The sequence below is a fragment of the Oncorhynchus mykiss genome, chromosome 9, assembly GCF_013265735.2.
Source record: "Oncorhynchus mykiss isolate Arlee chromosome 9, USDA_OmykA_1.1, whole genome shotgun sequence".
NCBI classification, from domain to species: Eukaryota; Metazoa; Chordata; class Actinopteri; order Salmoniformes; family Salmonidae; genus Oncorhynchus; species Oncorhynchus mykiss.
In genome coordinates this window covers 50,402,210-50,423,445 of record NC_048573.1, presented here as the reverse complement: position 1 = coordinate 50,423,445, position 21,236 = coordinate 50,402,210, and the positions used below count along the sequence as shown (strand labels likewise).

At 41.5% G+C, this 21,236-nt stretch overlaps 2 protein-coding genes across 4 annotated transcripts; one reads left to right on the top strand and one right to left on the bottom strand.

Moving 5' to 3' along the window:
- The first annotated feature begins 2,109 nt into the window (after positions 1-2,109).
- Positions 2,110-12,528, top strand: ttll9 (tubulin tyrosine ligase-like family, member 9). 3 transcript variants are annotated; one of them, XM_036988243.1, is made up of 14 exons: positions 2,110-2,460; positions 2,801-2,847; positions 3,383-3,475; positions 3,687-3,765; positions 4,522-4,707; positions 5,087-5,155; positions 5,360-5,450; positions 5,575-5,615; positions 5,789-5,876; positions 6,469-6,527; positions 6,668-6,864; positions 10,540-10,653; positions 11,827-11,951; positions 12,145-12,528. In XM_036988243.1, the coding sequence occupies exons 1-14, from the start codon at positions 2,446-2,448 to the stop codon at positions 12,213-12,215; spliced, it is 1,275 nt and encodes a 424-aa protein (XP_036844138.1). In that variant the 5' UTR covers positions 2,110-2,445; the 3' UTR covers positions 12,216-12,528. The 3 variants fall into 3 exon arrangements, with proteins under 3 accessions (XP_036844138.1, XP_021471755.1, XP_021471756.1); XM_021616080.2 differs by having other exon boundaries at positions 2,114-2,460; positions 3,687-3,798; XM_021616081.2 differs by having other exon boundaries at positions 2,115-2,302; positions 3,687-3,798.
- Positions 12,529-15,075: 2,547 nt separating this feature from the next.
- Positions 15,076-20,882, bottom strand: fam217b (family with sequence similarity 217 member B). The gene is made up of 4 exons (XM_021616079.2): positions 20,418-20,882; positions 16,893-16,986; positions 16,710-16,774; positions 15,076-16,635 (listed from the first exon to the last, which is right to left on the bottom strand). Exons 1-4 carry the CDS (start codon positions 20,522-20,524, stop codon positions 15,246-15,248), a joined length of 1,656 nt encoding a protein of 551 aa, XP_021471754.2. The 5' UTR covers positions 20,525-20,882; the 3' UTR covers positions 15,076-15,245.
- Positions 20,883-21,236: the final 354 nt, after the last annotated feature.

Here is a 21,236-nt window from a genome sequence, read left to right as displayed (position 1 = left end):
CACAACTTTGTAAGATACAGCAAGTCACACCATGTGCTCAATATTGTTACATACAAACACAAGGACAAAGCATCTGCTGGGCTGTTATCTACAGTTTTGCAACATGCAGGTCATGTTACTCAGTTCTTGTCACCTCACACAACCAACATCAGATAATATTTAATCATATATATCTAATGGCTATAATGTAAAATACAGGATCCAACACTCTCTGCCCCCCTGATTGCTGAATCATTAAACCATATTTTTTAAACCTGACACGTACTCCCCCTTCACAAAGGTGGTTACCGCTGTGACCTAACTAATTATCACCCTATTTCTAAACTTTCTTGCCTAGCTAAAATATTTGAATCCTTGATTAATTCTCAGCTAAAATCTTTCTTATCTTTGAAATGTATTCTAAATGTACATCAGTCAGGTTTTAGACTAGGTCATATCAGTATCTCTGCTGCATCCCTAGTTATAAGTTATGTGGATAAAAGGCAACATTGTGCTGTCCTCTTCATTAACCTGTCAAAGGCCTTCAATACTGTTGATTACTCACTGCTAATTCAGAAGCTTTCCTCAATTGGCCTAGACCAGTCCATATGGTCCTTCTAAACAACGCAATTTTTAGAAACTCCGTCCACTCTGCCACTTCATTAAAGCCGTTAGATGCAGTTTAACATAGCACACTGCACTTTATTACTGGCGACAGTTTTAGTACTCATCCCTGCATTCTCTACCAGAAAGTTAGTTGGCCCTCTTTGTTGTCACGTAGGGTGATACAGTGCTATGTTTTCATGTATAAAGCTCTTTTACAAATACTCCCACTTTACCTAGCATCATTACTAAACATTAGTCTTATGAGTTACCACACTCGGTCTCAGGGATGGCGATCTCTGAAAATTCCTTTGGTCTTTCCCGAGTTAGGTAAATCAGGTTTAAGTTTTCTTGCAATTTATTTGTGGAACAATCTTAAAATGTTGTCTTAAATGTGATGTTTTGGTTCCTGTGGTGCTATTCAGAAATTGAATTGAGGACATTATACTGATGAATGTATTTGTTTTTTATGACAGAGTTTTTCTACCTGCTTGTATTTTCTGTAATTATACTTTTTTTTTTTTTACTTCAATGTCAACCAGTGCAATCTAATATTTTTATTAATAAACCAAGATAGACCAGAACACGTCGTTTCCAATGGAAGCAAATGAATCATAGTGTGCAGAAAACTCGGTGGGCAGAGCCAAGCACGAGCTAGTGAGATCCTATTGGCTCGTTATAGCATTTATTTTAAAATGTTCGTTAGCGAACCCTAGTTCTGTGAATTGCGCGTGTGCACTCCTTCTAAACAACGCAATTTTTAGAAACTCCGTCCACTCTGTTTGTTACAGGTTGTAGTTTTGGAAACAGAAAACTGTATGGATATCAAATGTTTCATAGATGAGAAAATTAGCAGAATGTCGCCCAAAATCCATCTCTCACAACCGGCCCCTGGGCTTTCTCTCATCACCATATATGGTACTGAGTGGAAACGCCAAGCGGATGCTTCACATTTATACATCAGGTGAAATATCTGTCTCGTTGTTCTAGCTGTAGTAAATTGGCTCTTTGGCTAGCTTTTGCCACAGCCTATGTCAATGAGCGTTAGCATTCTAGCTAACAAATGCTGCATCCAAAATAGTTATTTAAGCAAAGATCAAAACCAAATATAGTCTTAGCGACTGTTATTAAAGCAACAATTAAAACGTAATTAAATGCGTATGAGAACCTTAAAAAGTTTGTTTGTTTATAAGTAATAAAAACGTAAATCTAGGCTATGTTGAATGGGCGCAGATGATGATGATGATGATGATGGCTTTCTTATGGTGCATTCACGACAACTGAGCACTTGGGGAAAACGAGGTAAACTGACGTCAGAAATCTTAAAGTCGTAAAATCGGAGCTCTAGAAAGAGGCCCAAGTTCCCGACTTGGATTCCCGAGTTAGAGGACCGTTGAAAACTAATTTTCTCCTAATGTTTCTCCTAGTTCCCAATTGTCTTGAACGCACTGAATATGGAGGTTTCAGAGCTTCCAGTTGGTTTGAAGGCTGCATTAGTAGCGCTTCCAAAAGACCAGCGCGTCTGTGCGTGACGTCAGTGTGTCGTGTACTGACTTAAAAGGGGGGTCTACCAGTGCTGTACGCTTTTTCTCTCTTCCTATGATTTGGGAAATATGTAAATAAATGTTCAAAGATTGTGTGTAATTCATTGGAATTCATGAGTATAAATACAGCTTTTTCATTCATGAGGTTGCCATGACAACATGTGTTGTCAAACCAGGTAGAAACTAGCTACTCCTTTCTGGTATCAATGGTCAAACTACTCGACAGCTAGCTAACGTTAATGCTGCTAGCTAAACATTTAGCTAATTAACCTTTTAGCTGACCCCGGTAAACAGATTTGGCGAATGCTACCACGAAAACATGTCAAAGAATAAGGTGGGAAAGCCCTTCAAATGAAAATGTATGCATGCTCTGTTTAGCCAACTTTAGCAACGTTAACGTTACTGTTAGCGCATTTTGACCTGTGGTTCTGATACTGGTGAAGCTGAAGGCTCTGGTTCTTCTAGGCAGCCGATAGTGGGCTCTAGAGCAGATCTAGCGCCGATAATCAGCTGCCTTTGTGTCCGACTCAAAGGCAGATATATTTAGCTTTGTCTCTGTTGTGAACTTTAGCGAAGATAATCAACTAACGTTCAATGTCTAGCTAGCTAACTTATTAGCTTGTTCAGGCCATTGTGAATGGCTAGCTATCTTAAATCATTCATTGTTTCACCAGACTGCTGGATACAAGGGTCCTTATGGTTATCAAAAAAGAAGAGAGGGGTGAGTTGTTCTGCAAATATGGTTGTTATTAACCAGCTAACGTTAGCTACTTAACGTTACTCACTAGCATGATTGGAAACATCTGACAGTACATAGACAATTTTACATTCATTTTGACACCCAGCTAGTTAATTGATGATAGCCAGGCTAATGCTATTAGCTGTGTGTGTGTGTGTGTGTGTGTGTGTATGTGTATGTGTGTGTGTGTGTGTTTTGTTTATTTATTTGCATTTTACTAGCTATATTGTGTGCACACACTTTAAGAAGAAAAGGTTTTACATGGAACCAAAAGAGGGTTCTTCAAAGTGTTCTCCTATGGGGACAGCCGAAGAACCCATTTAGGTTCTAGATATAACTTTTTTTTCTTAGTGTAGACGGACTTACTTACATGACAAGAAGTAAAATGCATATGATTTGTGATATGTGATCACAGTAATGGCAAATGTGATTTTATCTGGTGTGATGTTGGATGGCTGATGTTTGTGACATAGCCTGGCAATGGAAGATACTAACAAACCACTTGTTGACTCCATAGGGATGGAAGAAGTTGTGTACGTTACAAATGTGGCCTAACAAATACCATTCAGGATGTCTTGCGACAAAGACCAGGCTGGATGGAGGTCAAAGAGTGAGTTGTGTAGGCTAGACCTAATGATATAGCCACAATGTGTATATGTGCGTGCGTGCATCCACTACATTGAATTGTGATTAGGCTTTGTAGCATATCCAGAGTGTGTGTGAGCATTTTAAATAGCGTATTGTATCCTGAGTGACTTAGCCTACATTACAAGACGTCAAATGCCCATGGTTTTTTTTTGTGTATATATCTGTGAGCGCAGTGATGGAGAATGGGATTTTAACTGGTGTGATGTTGGGTGGCTGAGGGAGAATTTCGACCACTCCTACATGGAAGAACACGTGAGGATATGCCATTTCCGCAATCATTATGAGGTCAGTCAGTACCATTATAGATTAGTCAGTAACACTTAATGTGGGGCCCCCTTATCTATGTATTCATAAAGCCTTTACAACACTAGCCTACAAAAGACATTAGGCTATAACAGCCGTCATATGTATGCTTGTTAGATGACAGGCAAATCTGTTGTCATGTGCAGAAGTTGTGCCTGACTAGCCTCATTAACTAGCCTCATAGAATATTTTGCCGGTGTCCATAAGGTTCATGTTTATCACTGCCTATTATGTCTAAGCTGTTATGAAGGCTTTTATGATGCACAAGGATCATACAGTAGTGTTACCATGTATTGTAAAAATAGCTGTTAGCATATATGGACAGCAGGTGTGATTTGAACATATTTTCCCATGTGGCGCTCTTATTTATAGTCATGTATTATAAGGGCAATCTGCAGTTCAAACAACAGAGGTCACCCCACACTGTTTTGGTAAACAGCTGAGGAATGGGGCTGGAGAAGGGCAACCACTCTCAAATTCATAGTTAGATAGACTTATGGATGAAGGGACTGACCATCCATCTCTGAGATCAAAAATATTATTAGTTTAAGTAAGATCATAAGGCATTTCTTAAAGAGTCAATGTGTATATAGGCTATCATTAATTTAAGAGTCAAAAAATGGATGTACCAATCACAGATTGCCCCTCATAACGTATCACTTATGTTTGTACTGTATCATAATCTTCATTTGTTTTATCATGCAGCTGACGCGCAAGAACCTAATGGTGAAAAACCTGAAGAGGTACCGCAAAACCCTTGAGAGGGAAGCTGGCCGCATTGAAGCGTCCAAATGTGACTTTTTCCCCCGGACCTTTGAACTACCCAGTGAATACCACCTCTTTGTGGAAGAGTTCAAACGGAGCCCGGGCAGCACCTGGATCATGAAACCAGTGAGAGGACCTGCAGATTTGTTTTTTTGTTTAATATAGGCCTGTCGAACCTTTATTTAATCCCTTCCCATCAAAGATGCAAAAACATATATTTTCCAAGGGAGATGTGGCAAACAAGGCAGCTCCAGTTTAAAAGAAACACAGAACAATCATACAACCAGAACATACCTGTGCACTAAATCTATAAGTCTACAAATACATTATTTTCAACAGTGAACGAGACAATTCACACAAGCTTAGTTTAGCATTAGGTTGCCCTCAGTAATAAGAAGAGTAGACAAAACAAAACTATTGCTTTTACATTATGCACTAACATAATACATTTGTATCTTTATACTATAGTTATGAAGTTCAACTCCCTCTATCAATCTTTGTTCAGGTTGCAAGATCTCAGGGGAAGGGCATTTTCCTATTTCAAAAACTGAAAGACATCATGGACTGGAAAAAGGTAACACCATGCGGTAATATAATAAATTGAAACATGACATTATATGATTGTTGTGCAATGTAGATGTCTTATAGATTTGTTTCCCTTAACTTTTACATGGTTTATGTTCATGTTTGTAAAAAATGTGTAAAAAATATAAAAAATATTAAAAAAAGACACAGACAAACAAACACACACTGACACTGTATGTTTGGGTTTGTACAGGATGGGAGTCGCTCAGAGGAGCAGAGAGATGAGACTCAAGTGGAGAGCTACGTTGCACAGCGCTACATAGAAAATCCCTATCTTATCAGTGGTGCATTAAACTTAAGTTTGATAATAGGTCTAAGTTTGGAATAAATTATTACACAATAGATTATTTTGATATTTCTGCATTGCTCTTCTCTAATGTTCTCTTTTTATGACCTTTCCTTAAATAGGGAGAAAATTTGACTTGAGGGTTTATGTATTGGTTACATCAGTAAGTTTCGGTCTTCTCAATCACTAAATGAATCAAAACCATTTTGGTAGATCATTGGATTAAAGCACTTCACTCATATGGGCTTGACACGTCAGCTGATGAAGTAAGCAACACATGCTGTAAAATATGTCAATTTAACACTGTTAACTAGAATTCATTTGTGTGCGTCTTAGTATATCCCACTGAAGGCATGGTTATATCGAGATGGTTTTGCCCGATTCTCCAGCACCCGATTCTCTCTCACCAGCATTGATGACCAGTGTATCCTTCTCCTTACCTCATTACAGCCTTGTATGTGAGCTGAGTTATTGTCTAAGAACAGTTATCTGCACACAGTAGTCGACTGTTCTGCAGCCAAATAATAATAATTGTCTTTTCCTTAGAAACAAACTCCCAACGGTCGGCTCTATTTCATCTCGACTCGATTCAGGATTAAATCCGGAATCCTAATAATAAATTGTCTGTAACAATTTGAGTCTTTTGAATTGCCTGGAATTTAAATACGTTTGACCCAAATTCTGTTCTACTATTTCTCCATCATCTCTTTCTCCAGTGCCAGTCTGTTTGTGCCATCATGCCAACTCCTTGTCACTCGTTATCCTGTCATATAGTGCATTCCAAAAGTATTCAGACTCTTGACCTTTTCCACATTTTGTTACCTTACAGCCTTATTCTAAAATGGATTAAATATTTTTTTCCCCTCATGAATCTACACACAATATCCCATAATGACAAAGCAGAAACAGTTTTTTAAGAAATTGTTTGGCTTGGCAATGACAGCAATGGAGTTGGCAGGAGTACAAGCAGATCTGGGACTAGGCAAATAGAACGTCTCCTTAATGCTTCTTCTAAGATGTCCATCTCACCAATGTGGCAGTGCAAAAAACAGCACCAGATTATGATCCTGAAAAGGTGTGTAGAATTCCTTCAAAAGTCACAATGTTGTGGGGTAATCTAATCCGAATGTTTAGTAAGACCACTGCTAAACACAATTTAAGAATAAATGACTTTGCTATGAATCTCTCCCTCTATTCTCCCTTCCGTGTGTGTAGGGCTGTAAGTGGCAGATGCAGCAGCTTCGGCGATACCTGACTGCGAGGCATGGCACAGAGACCATAGAGGCTCTGTTTAAGGACGTTGACAACATATTTGTCCGTAGCCTGCAGAGTGTGCAGAAAGTAATCATCAACGACAAACACTGCTTTGAGCTCTATGGCTATGACATCCTACTGGATCAGGACCTCAAACCGTGAGACACACGCACACCTCCATCCTCATTCCCCACCGACTGACTGTATTTCTAATGCAAAACCTTAGCCAGTCTGAGCCCAGTATGTAACCACTGAATTGCTTTATAAATCTGACGTTTATGTAGGAAGGAACCTCATGAAGCTGGTTGAGGGAATGCAAAGAGTGTGCAAAGCTGTCATCAAGGCAAAGGGTGGCTCCATTGAAGAATCTCAAATATAAATATATTTTCATTTGTTCAACACTTTTTTGGTTACTACATGATTCCATATGTGTTATTTCACAGTTTTGATGTCTTCACTATTATTGTACAATGTAGAAAATAGTAAAAATAAAGAACCCCTTGAATGAAAGGGAGAGGGGGATACCTAGTCAGTTGTACAACTTAATACCTTCAACTGAAATATGTCTTCCGCATTTAACCCAACCCCTCTGAATCAGAGAGGTACGGTGGGGTGCCTTAATCGACATCCATGTTTTGAGTAGATGTATCCAAACTTTTGATTGGTACTGTATATATACACAGTATATATACAGTGCATTTGGAAAGTTTTCAGGCCCCTTAACTTTTTCCAAATTTTGTTACGTTACAGCCTTATTCTAAAATTGATTAAATTGTTTGTTTTTCTTATCAATCTACACACAAGACCCCATAATGACAAAACAAAAAACATTTGCAGATGTATTAAAAATAAAAACTGATGTAACATTTACATAAGTATTCAGACACTTTACTCAGTACTTTGGCAGCGATTACAGCCTTGAGTCTTCTTGGGTATGTATGACGCTATAAGCTTGGCACACCTGTATTTTAGTTTTTCCCATTGTTCTCTGGAGATCCTCAAGCTCTGTCAGGTTGGATGGGGAGCGTCGCAGCATAGTTATTTTTAGGTCTCCAGAGATGTTCGATTGGGTTCAAGTCCGGGCTCTGGCTGGGCCACTCAAGGACATTGAGACTTGTTCCAAAGCCACTCTTGCGTTGTCTTGGCGCTGTGCTTAGGGTCGATGTCCTGTTGGAAGGTGAACCTTCACCCCAGTCTGAGGTCCTGAGCTCTCTGGAGCAGGTTTTCATCAAGGATCTCTCTGTACTTTGCTCCGTTCATCTTTCCCTCAGTCCTGACTAGTCTCCCAGTCCCTGCCACTGAAAAACATCCTCAGAGCATGATGCTGCTACCACCATGCTTTTCCATAGGTACCAGGTTTCCTCCAAGACGTGACGCTTGACATTCAGGCCAAAGAGTTCAATCTTTGTATCATCAGATCAGAGAATCTTGTTTCTCATGGTCTGAGAGTCCTGTAGGTGCCTTTTGACGAACTTCAAGCGAGCTGTCATGTGCTTTTTACTGATGAGTGGCTTTCGTTTGGCCATCCTACCATAAAGGCCTGATTGGTGGAGTGCTGAAGAGATGGTTGTCCTTCTGGAAGATTCTCCCAGCTCTACAGAGGAACTCTGGAGCTCTGTCACAGTAACCATCGGGTTCTTGGTCACCTCTCTGACCAAGTCCCTTCTCCCCCGATTGCTCAGTTTGGCCGGGCGGCCAGCTCTCGGTCGAGTCCTGGTGGTTCCAAACTTTTTCAGTTTAATAATGATGGACATTTTTTGGTACCCTTCCCCAGATCTGTACCTCGACACAATCCTGTCTCGGAGCTCTACAGACAATTCCTTCGACCTCGTGGCTTAGTTTTTGTTCTGACATGCACTTTCAACTGTGGGACCTTAAATAGTCAGGTGTGTGCCTTTCCAAATCATGTCCAATCAATTGAATTTACCATAGGTGGACTCCAATCCAGTTGTAGAAACATCTCAAGGATGATCAATGGAAATTGTTTGTGCTAATAAATTAGTCAACTAGACAAGATGATCATGCGCAGCACTCACCTCAACTTAGCTAACATTTCCACAGCCTAATTGTAGCCTTAACAATATCCAAATGGAGATATTGGTTGATTTATCAAGACCCCACGCTTGTCTCAAAACAGCACAAAACAGTGCTGAAATAGTTCACCACACGCGGGTAGGCTATTGCTTCAATCAATTGGATGACTTTGTTAGTTTTAGCAAGTTTTAGCAAGCAACAATTTGATGCCATCAATTGTATTAGCCTACTTTATTCCAATATTTTTGTCGTTCAGGTATATTTAGTCCCACAGTAATTCTTTATGGATCCATCCAGTTGTGGTTAAGAAAGCAGTGCATGTGGTGAGCTATGCGAAGAGATGGGTGAGACATGCCTTGCAAAGTTTAGAACTGCCGGGATGATAGTAGTAACGGGCGCTGCCTAGCAACCATCAAGAGTTTAAGAGCGTAGGCAGAACTTTACTGCAATCATGACTAGGTCGGTTGGAAGAAATATAAGTATAGGCTTTGTCACCGACAATACCTTTCATATATAAAGAAAAGTTGGCGGGATGCTAAAGTTGGCAGGACAATGTCATGGTTTGAAAGGTGTATAGTGTATAAGGTTCAGGGCAGGGTACTGGGCGGAGGCCAGCTAGTGGCGACTGTTTACAATAGAAGCTGTTTATCTTGGTCCCAGCTTCAATGCACCTGTACGGTCTCCGCCTTCTAGATGGTAGCGGGGTGAACAGGCCGTGGCTCGTGTGACTGAGGTCCTTGATGGTCTTCTTGGCCTTCCTATGACACCGGTGCTGTAGATGTCCTGGAGGGCAGACAGTGTGCCCCCGATGATGCGTTGGGCTTACCACACCACCTTCTGGAGAGCCCTGCGGTTGCGGACAGTGCAATTGCCGTACTAGGTGGTGATACAGCCTGACAGGATGCTCTCAATGGTGCATCTGTAGAAGTCTGTGAGGGTCTTAGGGGCCAAGCCACATTTCTTCAGCCTCCTGAGGTTGAAGAAGCACTGTTGTGCCTTCTTTACCATGCTGTCTGTGTGAAGGGACCATTTCAGGTTGTCAGTGATATGCACGCTGAGAAACTTGAAGCTTTTGACCCTCTCCACTGTGCCCCATCGATGTGGATAGGGGCGTGCTCTCTCTGCTTTCTCCTGTAGTCCACGATCAGCTCCTTCGTTTTGTTGAGGGGGAGGTTATTTTCTTGGCACCACTCCGCCAGAGCTCCAACGTCCTCCCTGTAGGCCGACTCGTCATTGTTGGTAATCAGGTCTACCACTGTTGCCGTCAGCAAACTTGATGATTCAGTTGGAGACCTGCATGGCCAAGCAGTCATGGATGAACAGGGAGTACAGGAGGAGGCTGAGCACGCACTTCTGCGGGGAGGTGTTGCCTAACTTACCTACATTCACCACTTGAGGTCGACCCATCAGGAAGTCCAGGACCCAGTTGCACAGGGAGGGGTTCAGACCCAGGGCCCTGAGCTTAGTGATGCGCTTGGAGGGCACTATGGTGTTGAAGGCTGAGCTGTAGTCAATGAACAGCATTCTGACATAGGTATTTAGGGGAAGTTTGCAGTACAATGGCGATTGCGTCATCCGTGGATCTGTTGGTGTGTCCACAATGTAAAGTGGTAGCTAGGTCTGTCACAATTCTTGGATCATCTTAATGTTAGATCATTGCCGTCATCCTTAATCTCTTTTAGGCCAATTCAGAATTATAAGCGGATGCAACTCTTCACTTAATCTTTCATTGATGTCAATGGGAGACTGGTGCGAACATTCAAGTTGGATTGCAATTCCTAATTTGTGTCTCTCCACAGGTGGCTGATAGAGGTGAACGCCTCTCCCTCTCTCACCGCCAGCAGCCAAGAGGACTACGAGATGAAGTGTTGTCTGCTGGAGGATACCTTACACATTGTGGATATGGAGGGCAGGTAGGGAGTGGGGAAAGGATACTCAACCCAGGGCCAATATGCCTACTGGTTTCCTTCTTTGCTTTTGATTTAGCCACTGATTTAGACCTCGGAAATCAAGATTCTCAGGCCAATTGGTGACATTATTTGGGTTTTAAAGTAACTCTCCAAGGAAAATATAGTTTTTAAAAGCTAATTCTGTGAACTCATAGCCAAATAATGTTGTTGACTCACAAGTCCTTTATTTGTGGCCAAAACATAAATTATAGAATAACCACTGTAATACCCCTCCTCAAACCTTTGGGAAACCAGTAGGCATGAATTTGAGTTTTCCCTTTTAAAAGGGAAACCACACTACAGGTTCAACTCAGAATGTTTACTCTGTATTAACATAAACCGCGTTACACCTGACATACCCTATAAGCTCCAGTGCAGACTGCAATTGTCACTAGATATTGACCTAGCCTCAAAATATACAGTATCAACATTCTGAGTGACCCGCAGTGTGGTTGCCTTTAGTGATGGAATTGGATCCAAATATTGGCTTGCTCCTTTCCTATCTTCGTTACTTTCCACTGATGAGAAGACTTGATTTGTAGTCTCCCTGTGCAGATGGATTATGAACAATGTTCCAAAATACATGTCTGCACCGATACAAACGTCCAGTTGGTATAGTCGGAAATGGACAGGAAAGCAGGAAATCCAGCTTTCTTACTTCACTGCCTTTTCCGATTGTACACTGGTATAAATATCCCCACCGGACAGCTAGCTAGATGGAGCTGGCAGAGAATATTTTCAATGTGTGTTTTCAAGTTAGTAGTTTGCATGAGCCATGACAGCGAATGTTAGTGTTACAAGCTTTCCACCACTGACTGGCTGTGGCTATAATTAGCCTAGCTATCTGCGTTCACGTTGGGTCCACCTCTTTCATGTTTCCGGGGTGATAGTATATCAAGGGCACAATTCCCGCCTGCATTTTAAGCTGAGCCTACCCAAATGTATGATTTGTTGGGAGAGTTGTCTGTCTGAAGAGCACCGTCCCTGAAAGATTTTCTTCTCCCCTTTCGAAGTTGCCAAGAAAATCCCCTATTGTTCCCAGACATAAGGTAACAGCACTTCCCGAGACTACTTAATAGGGGAAAGTGATTTGATGTTATTTTTCATCTATATTCTCTCTTTGGTTGTTCTCCTTAGATTGACTGGCAGAGAGAAGAGGGTTGGTGGCTATGACCTTATGTGGAACGATGGACCCGTCTACAGAGAAGATGTCAACCTAGAGACACTGGGCAGTGCCTGTTTCACTGCAAACACACACCTCGGTAAGTCTGGCTTAAACTGTTACTCTCAGTCACCACACTTGGGTTCAAGTTCATCTCATGTCAGTCAAACAAAAAAGCCTCATAGAAAATGATTCTCTTAAACATGAATTTTTACACTTCAATACATTTGCTTCTCACCTTAGAGAGAGCATAATATCAGGTTGTGTTTTGACAACTGTTTTCTCCACAACAGGCTGTGTAAACGACAGAAAGAAGCAACTCCGTCAGCTTCTAAAACCATTTCCAAGCAAGAAGAGGATATGACACACTACCCAAAAAGATTTTCCAATTGAAATCAACAAGCCTACATATCACCACAGTTTCCATCAATATTTCATAAATATGTATTTTCTTACAACCTCACTCAGATGGTGAGGTCACACTCACACAATGACATCACTCGATGATTCAGTGCAAAGCATATTTATTTCTATGCCTTACAAACAACTGCATTCAACATTGAGAAAATATGCACCACTTTCTGTGTGCGTGTGAATGTTTACGACAACTCTACTCCCTGATCTATGGCTTAGATACTTTACATTAATATTGAATAAATAAAGTGCAATTTAACACAGTACGACTATTACATGTATGTAGCGTTTCAATTAATAAATTCCACATAAAGTACAATACATTGATAGACGTTCTAATGTAAACAAATTGAATAACTGTTAAATTATGCAAAACAATATACATTCAGCTTTTTTGCTTAACATTTTTCCTACCCAAAAATGTAAACATAAATGTCAATGACAAATGTGAATCAAAATGTGATTAACACAATATCTATCATAAATAGAACTATGGTGTACAAAATTTGGAAAAATACGCATTTACATTCGTAGCAAACATTAGACTGTCTCTCTTGAACAAAAAAAAGAGCTTAGCCCTATGCAAATTATACTTGTAATAGACAATGTCAATTAAAGTCTATTCAAACAAGAGAAAGCCCTTACACAAGTATACCTTGAATAGAGTATATCATTCATATTGAACCAATAAACCATCATTCCAACAATATCTCAGTGTGTCTCTCCCCGTATTCAACCATTAAACTCTTAGACACAGAAACAAATGAGGCACCAAAGAAAGATACACGATGGTCAAGCAACAAAGGAAAAACAAACGGTGAGAGAATAAAGGAACAAATACATTCCAACACCAGAAACAGCTCCACTAGACCGGTGATGATGGCTATTTTGAGTGAACCTCAGGCTCTGTGGATCAGCCTACTTGCTGACTAAATAATTAATGGTTGACTAATAATAGGCCTATATGTTGTCTACTTTTCAACATCAATAACCTGTACTGACAAAACTGGCTGTACAGTGCAAAGTGCCTTGAGCCCAAAGTCTTCAGTTTGCCTAAAAGCCTTAATTGATTACAGTCTGAAATAAACATGTCTGGAAAAAAAATATTTACTCCACACATTAGATCATAGTATCAGATATCATGGTCCAAGCTCCATGTAAAGGCTTGCGTGTATTGGCCAAACCAAAATTGTTACAGTGCAAGATTGTTACAGTACAACATGTTGGCAATGTTTTTATTCTTTGACCTATTAAAGTATCACTTAAAATCAAGTCTACATGAAATAGATGATTATATATTTTTTATTTGACCTTTTGAAAGTTGCAAACAGCTAGCGTAGTGATTTAAACAGCAGTAAAACAGTTACAGAGCCTTCAGAAAGTATTCACACCCCTTGACATTTTCCACATTTTGTTGTGTTACAGCCTGAATTTCAAATGGATTAAATTAAGATTTTGTATCACTGGCAGAGCCTGTTTCACTGTGGAATTATGTTTTTAGAACATTTTTACAAATTAATTACGGATGAAAATCTTGAGTTAATAATTATTCCAGCCTTTTGTTATGGCAAGCCTAAATAAGTTCAGGAATCTCAAACAAAGATTCAACCACAAAGACCAGGGATGTTTTCCAATGCCTTGCTAAGGGCACCTATTGGTAGATACAAATAAATAAAAAAAACAGACATTGAATATCCTTTTGAGCATGGTGAAGTTATTAATTACAATTTGGATGGTGTATCAATACAGTGTAGTCACAATGTAGTCATTTCAAAGATACAGGCGTCCTTCCTAACTCAGTTGCCAGAGAGGAAGGGAACTACTCAGGGACTTCACAATGGGGCCAATGGTGACTTTAAAACAGTTAGAGTTTAATGGCTGTGATAGGAGAAAACTGAGGATGGATCAACGACATTGTAGTTACTTCACAATATTAACCTAAATGACAGAGTGAAAAGACGGAAACCTGAACAGAATACAAATATTGCAAAACATGCATCCTGTTTGCAACAAGGCACTAAAGTACTATTGCAAAAAAAAAATGTGTCAAAGAAATTAACTTTATATCCTTAATACAAAGCGTTATGTTTGGGGCAAATCCAACACATCACTGAATACCACTCTATATTTTCAAGCATGATGGTGGTGGTTTCATCATGTTATGGGTATGCTTGTCATCGACAATGAAGTTCTTTTTAGGATAAAAAGAAACAGAATATAGATAAGCACAGGCAAAATCCAAAAGGAAAACCTGGTTCAGTCTGCTTTCCAACAGACACCGGGAAACAAATTCACCTTTCAGTATGACAATAACCTAAAAGTTGCTTACCAAGACGACATTGAATGTTCCCAAGTGGCCTAGTTACAGTTTTTACTTATAATCGGCTTGAAAATCTAGGGCAAGACATGAAAATGGCTGTCTAGCACTGATCAACAACCAACTTCACAGAGATTTAAAAAAATAAATAATAATACTAATAATGTGCAAATATTTTACAGTCCAGATGTGCAAAGCTCTTAGAGACTTACCCAGAAAGACTCAAAGCTGTAAATTGCTGCCAAAGGTGATTCTAACATGTATTTTTATTTATTTAACTAGGCAAGTCAGTTAAGAACAAATTTTTATTTACAATGATGGGGGACTGCAGTGACGCCCCTTGCACTGAGATGCAGTGCCTTAGACCGCTGTGCCACTTGGGAGCCCCATTGACTCAAGAGTGTGAATACTTACATAAATGAGATGTTTCTGTATTTAACTTTCAATACATTTGCAAACATTTCGAAAAACTTGTTTCCACTTTGTCATTATGGGGCATTTTATGTAGATCGGTGAGAGAAAAAATATATTTCATCCATTTTGAATTCAGGCTGTAACACGACAAAAAGTAAAAGGTTATGAATACTTTCTGAAGGCACTGTATATTATATATAACTTTATCAAGCATAACTTTAAGTTCCTGTACTGAGCCAGGAAATGTGGTTACTTGGCAATAAAGTGAACATTCTTTGCTTTTCCATTCGCTTTGGCAGACAACGGTGCCTTGAAGAGAGAGAGTGGCTCTTTTACTGTTCTTTTAACCCCACTTTTAGATGCCTGACTTCCTGTTTCTGTCCTCTGACAGTCTTTCTCGACCCTCTTGATCGTGTTAGCCTCTCGTTTACTTCCAGAGTGTGTGTGTTTCTCCACACCCGCCTTAGCCGTACTAGACTCCTTCCTCACCTCGGCTTCCGAATTGGCTCTGGCGCGGCCTTTCTTCACACTGGCCTGACCTTTACCGTTAGTGCCTGGCTCCTGGGCGGGTTTACGGATGTTGCCAACCGCCTGCATGTGTCTGACGTGGCTTCTTCCTGCCGAGGGGCTACCTGGAGTCTGTCCTCCTCCACTGCTGCCTGTAGCCCTACCCTCAGAGGAAGTGACCCGGCTCTCACTGCTGCTCCTCTTCGGGGGAACCCCGGGCCTGGCTCGGCGCTCCAGCAGGGGACTGAGGCGCGAGTGGCGCTGGTAGGCATAGGAGGAGCAGCTCCCGTTGCACAGAGGGTAGCGGATGTGACAATGGGGGCAGACTGGGAGGCAGGAGAGCTGCTGTGCTGCCAGCGAGGGGGGGTTGTGAGGGGCAAGCGGGAAGGCACGCTGACACTGCCGCAGGCCTTTGGGGGAGCTGAGGCGGCTGGGTGGCGCCGTGTGGGGCCGAGGTGTGTTCGTGGTGGTGGCAGAGGGGAAGCCCAGGGCCCTAGGACGGCCCCCCGCAGGTCGGCAGGCCTCCGCCTGCACAGTCTGGATCTGGAGCCACTCCAACTGCAGCAGCCTCTCCAGGTACTTCTCCAGGGGCCCCACAGGTTTGGGGCGAGGTGCGCCTCGGCCCTCCGTGTGGAGGAACACAGCCAGCTGGCGTAGGCTCCAGGTATTGAAGGGAGGAGGCAGGAAGTCAGGGTAGTTGTAGCTGACGCTGTCGTTGTCGCTCGTGGCCCCGTGTGGTCCTGGGAAGGCTGGGGGGAAGTCGCTGGAGTTGATCACTTCAGCGCGGAGGTTGAGATGGGGTGGGGTGCAGGGGGTACAGGGGGAGGGGAGTACAGGCAGTCTCTCTGAGTCTGACAGGTCACTGGCGCTGTCCGAGTCGACTTCCTTCTGCTCAAACTGTCTGAGGGACTCCAGGGTGGGGACTTGAGTGTGTGTGTGAAGCCGCATTGGCCCCTGGCGCAGCCCAGGTATAGGGGAGAGGGGCAGAGAGAGAGCTTTCCGACTTCGGCCCAGTACCCCATGGTTCTGATCTAACTCACCGCAACATGGGGACGTTCGCTGAACCTCTCGCTTCTCTTGCCTCTGTGTGGAGTGTGTGTGTGGTTTAGACTTCAAGCCTCCTTCTTGAGGGCTGTGGAGAGTTAGTGTTATTAAGGATTTGACTGGACTGAGTCATTTTAAGAAAGGGTTCCCCTATAAACTTACCTTGCCAGTTTGCTAGTGTTTCGAGTAGTGCCAGATTTGACTCTGCTTCCCTTTGAATGAATGCCCTGAGGAGAAAATGTACCATATAAGTTATTTGCCAAACACTAGTCTGGTTATTAATGGTAATTGTGCACATGACAAGACCTCATGATCTGCAAGATGATTTCACCACCAGTCACTCACCCTCTGGATTGTCGACACAGTGTCCTTATCCTGACCTGGAAGGGCATTCTTGAGTTGAGCTCCTGCCTTCTTCACCTTGTTAGCTTTCTTTGAACTGTTGAAACAAGAGAGTGGAGTGAGGAGACAGGAGAGAGCTTGTAATTATCTCTTTGCACTATACGCAATTTGGAGTGTTCCTGCATGTGGGCATTCCTGAATTTGCAGAAACCCCTCTTTATACTTCCATTGGTCACTTTTTAAGCTACGACTCCGGTATACAGGCAGGAGGCGGTGGCGCGCCAGTACAGTAGGTGGCAGTAATGCACCATAACGTTGGATGCCAACCGCCAATAAACCCCACAGAAGAAGAAGTGCCTGTCGGCCATTGCTATCCTGCAGTTATGTTAACAATGGCTAGGGCAGGTGTTCGACAAATGTTAGCGAAGGACACTGGATGCTAGGTAGCTAACTAGGACACAAGCGGTACATAGGAAGCAGGATATGTAGGTAGCTAGGGCACTGTTTTCCGCAGTTCTATTAACCACGGTGAGGGCAGGTGTTCAGCAGGCGTTAGAGAAGGAGTTAATCCATTTGAATTCAATCACTTTTTGACCCCCCCCCCCCCCCCCTTTTGATTTGAACAAAACCTTCCATACATATTTGTCCATTGTAGAAGTGCTCAGAAAGTGACTTTTTTGGCCTGAATGCTAAAACATTCAAGACATAAAAGGTGCTCAAAGTTGACCTATTTTGCATACCATACCATCACTGATAAAGATAAACAGTTGAGATTGATATAATTTAAAAACTTACAAAACAGGGCTGTCAAACTGTTTTATAATTATTTTTGATTAAAAAAAAGTGTTTTTTTTCCCTTCATCGTCAATGATCTAAAACTGATTTTTTTCATATTCGTATATGTTGAAACTAGACCCTATTTTACTTAATCTGAGGTTTTCGGTTGTGCCTGCCATCAATTAAGGTACAACATGCTCTTGAATAAAGGTTGGGTGTCGTGTTTTTGCTGATAAATGTAGTAAATAGAATCAAATTGAAATTTCGACTTTCAAATAGTATGACAAAGATAGTTATAGGTCCACACATAGAAGAATGTTGATTTGAATGGGAATTTCTTGTTTTAAATTATACTCAATCCTCCATAAGAAACTATTGAAATCATAGAAATAAAGATAATAGAAAATACATGACCGCTGGATCCTTGTGGTAGTAGTTAGAAGTTACAATTTCAATTCAATTGAAATGGTGTACCAGCTAAATTGCAGTGGTCTGAAAGGAACAGGTCCATTATATGAATTATAATTATATGATTTAAATGACACCCATCCTGTATTCAAGAGCATGTTGTGTCTCAACCGATTGGGGATTGGGGACACAACAGAAAAATCTAAGAGGAAGACTCTAAGCTACAACATATGCGGTTCTGAAAAACTTGGCATTTACGAGTTTTTAGATAATTTATGTTAAAAGGTTAAGGTCCTTTGATGTAGATTCAGTGTATACAAACAGTGTAATTCCTTGCTCTGCTGAATTGCTGATTACTGCCACGGTGTACTTCCTGTGTTTTTATATAATGTATTTTACGCACCAGTGCATAATCTGTCTTTTTATGCCTCGATCATACCAACAGTGTCTGCATTTTGGTACACCAGAAGTGCATTTATTTCCAATGGAACGATGTGTTTGCCCCTGCAGCGTTACGTTGCAGTGCGTTCTGTGTGAAGAATGCGTCAAACAGTGTGCGTAGCTGGCTTGACAGAAATGGTAGCAGAAGGTGAATGTTTAACTTTTGTTGCACACATCCACATTTTGCTGCATACTATTTTGCGCAACAACAGTATCTGTGTGATCAAGGCGTCCCGCACTCAACTCTAACGCTTCGATTTCGCAAAATAGTACGCAGCATCCTCTGGATATGTATGCAACAAAAGTTCAACATTCACCTTCTGCTACTATTTCTGTCAAGCCGTCTACACATACAGTTTGACGCATACGTTCGATAAATCCAACATATGCACCACACCGAACGCACTGCAACTGCCTCTGCAATGCTGTAAACGCAACGTTTCATTGGAAATGAATGTAATTATGGTGTACCAAAATGCAATGATGTTGTCGGTGTGTTCAACGCGTTAATGCTTTGCAGTTGTGCATCCTGATGTACTATGCTGACTGCTCCCTTGTGTACTCTTTTGTACATACATTCTGTTTAAAGTTCAATAAAGTTTATTGCAACGTGCTGGCCACCTACTCCTCTTCTATCTTTTACATTTAAAGGTACAATTTTTTGGGAATGTTTATTGAATTTATTTATGAAATTATAACATTTTGATCATCCTGTTTGTAAGCTCTTAAATGATATCAACCATTTACTGTATATTTTCCAGTGATGAAGACATGGATGTCTCTTGGTATGGTGGGGTATGGAAAATGGGTTAACTTCGAGCACCTCTATCTCCTGAATGATTTGGCACTGAGGTCCAAAAAGTAACTTACTGACCATTTCTTCCATGGGCAAACATGTATACAACGTTTTGTTTAAATCAAAAGTGAAGCTGTCAAAAAGTGATTGAATTCATATGGATTTACCCAAAGGACAAATGGTGCTAGCTAGGACTCTGGCGGTACACAGCAGGCAGGATAGGTAGCTAGCTAGAACACCAGTAGACAGTGTCCTTTGCCCCGGAAAAACTCAAATAATACTTTTATTTCCCATTTGACCAAAATTTTGATAACGTAGATAATCAGGGGAAATACAGAATATCAAAAGTGTCACACAAGCATGAAGATATCTTGCTCTTTGGGAGGGGGCATGCCTGCAGATGCAGGAATGCCCACATGCAGAAACGATTGCAGGCCGCAATCACACACTATTGGGAAATTGTGGGGAATACATGAATTATCAACCCAAGAAGTGCTAGCTAGCTATTTTACTCCTGAGGTGCTGACCTGTTGCACCCTCTACCCCCCCCCCCCACCCCCCCCCCCCCCTATTTATATTTCTATGGGCACAAGCACTGTTCATGACACAAACTGTTCACACACCTCTTGTTGGCATAGAGAACTTTGCAGGTTTAAAGCTTATGTCCTGCAATTCTACACATGTTGTCATGAAGTGCAGATTAAAAAAAATACTTTTAAAACCAATTTTCTTGCAATTCTATACATTTTACCACGCCTAATGTATATTCATATGAAATTTGAGTGGCTCGAACATTACTACAGTTTTGGAAACCACTGCTCTATATAACCACTGTGATTATTATTTGACCCTGCTGGTCATCTATGGACGTTTGAATATCTTGAACGATCTGGCCTTAATGGCCATGTACCCTTATAATATTAACCCGTACAGCCAGAAGAGGAATTGCCACCTCTCAGAGCCTGGTTCCTCTCTAGGTTTCTTCCTGGCCAGTGCTTCTACATCTGCATTGCTTGCTCTTTGGGGTTGTAGGATGGGTTTCTGTATAAACACTTTGTGACAACTACTGATGTAAAAAGGGCTTTATAATACATTTGATTGATTACCTCGTAATCGGTTCGTTGTTTTCAGAATTCTTCGTACGTATCTTCTCTTTGGAAACAACGCGTTTCAATGCCGTGGAGGCAGTGCGTTCCTGCATAATGGGGCCCATGATCCTGGAGCTCAAGGACAGCTGCTTTCAGTCCAATGCAACGGAATAACGTCCTACTGTAGCTATAGATGCCAACCTAAATCCCATATGAGGTACTCCATGTTGAGGGTAAAATCGTCCATATTATCGAAAGTGATGCAGTGCATAATGCGCATATCAGGAGTCTATTCCCGTGCGAAAACAAATACTGTAATAATATTCCAGTTTTCTCAAGGGTTTACTGCCGTGTCGTGTACGGCAGCTAACGTGAGCCCCCGATCAATAAAACAACTGTATCCTAAATTCGTTTCCGCTATCACTGTGTCGAATAGGCTTGTTTACTTGCTGCGGTCCCTGTCTGGCACAGTTCCGTAGCCCACTTCTGGGATGCGTTCAGTTCGTTAAACGATTTGCTACGTTGCATGACGTACACGTTTCCCTAAAACGGTGCGCACCGTTCTTCAACATTATTTGAAGTGTGTTTGCTCCCGTTTGACAGGTGTGATCAATATGTGTCTGCCCATTTCAAATCGCAAAATTCGTGCAGCACACAATCGTCCCCTATGCCACCATAGCCTATTCACAACATTCAACTGGTCGTTCAGAACAGGACCGTTTCTAACACAACGCTTAGTTCTGCTGAATGCGGCCCTGTTGTGTTCGCAGAGAAGAGCATTATGGGAATTGATGTCATTACAACTGATCCTTTAAGGACACACATGCTGTATTGTTT

Bases quoted from the DNA above. Each gene is read 5' to 3' on its own strand.
- ttll9 (XM_021616080.2), top strand. The intron at 3,476-3,686 runs GTGAGTTGTGTA...CTGTGAGCGCAG, and splicing joins GGCTGGATGGAGGTCAAAGA to TGATGGAGAATGGGATTTTA. The intron at 6,528-6,667 runs GTGTGTAGAATT...CCGTGTGTGTAG, and splicing joins CAGATTATGATCCTGAAAAG to GGCTGTAAGTGGCAGATGCA.
- fam217b (XM_021616079.2), bottom strand. From the start codon at position 20,524: ATGGGCCCCATTATGCAGGAACGCACTGCCTCCACGGCATTGAAACGC. The intron at 16,987-20,417 runs GTAATCAATCAA...TTGTTTCAACAG, and splicing joins AACAACGAACCGATTACGAG to TTCAAAGAAAGCTAACAAGG. The intron at 16,775-16,892 runs GTGAGTGACTGG...TTTTCTCCTCAG, and splicing joins CTGTGTCGACAATCCAGAGG to GGCATTCATTCAAAGGGAAG.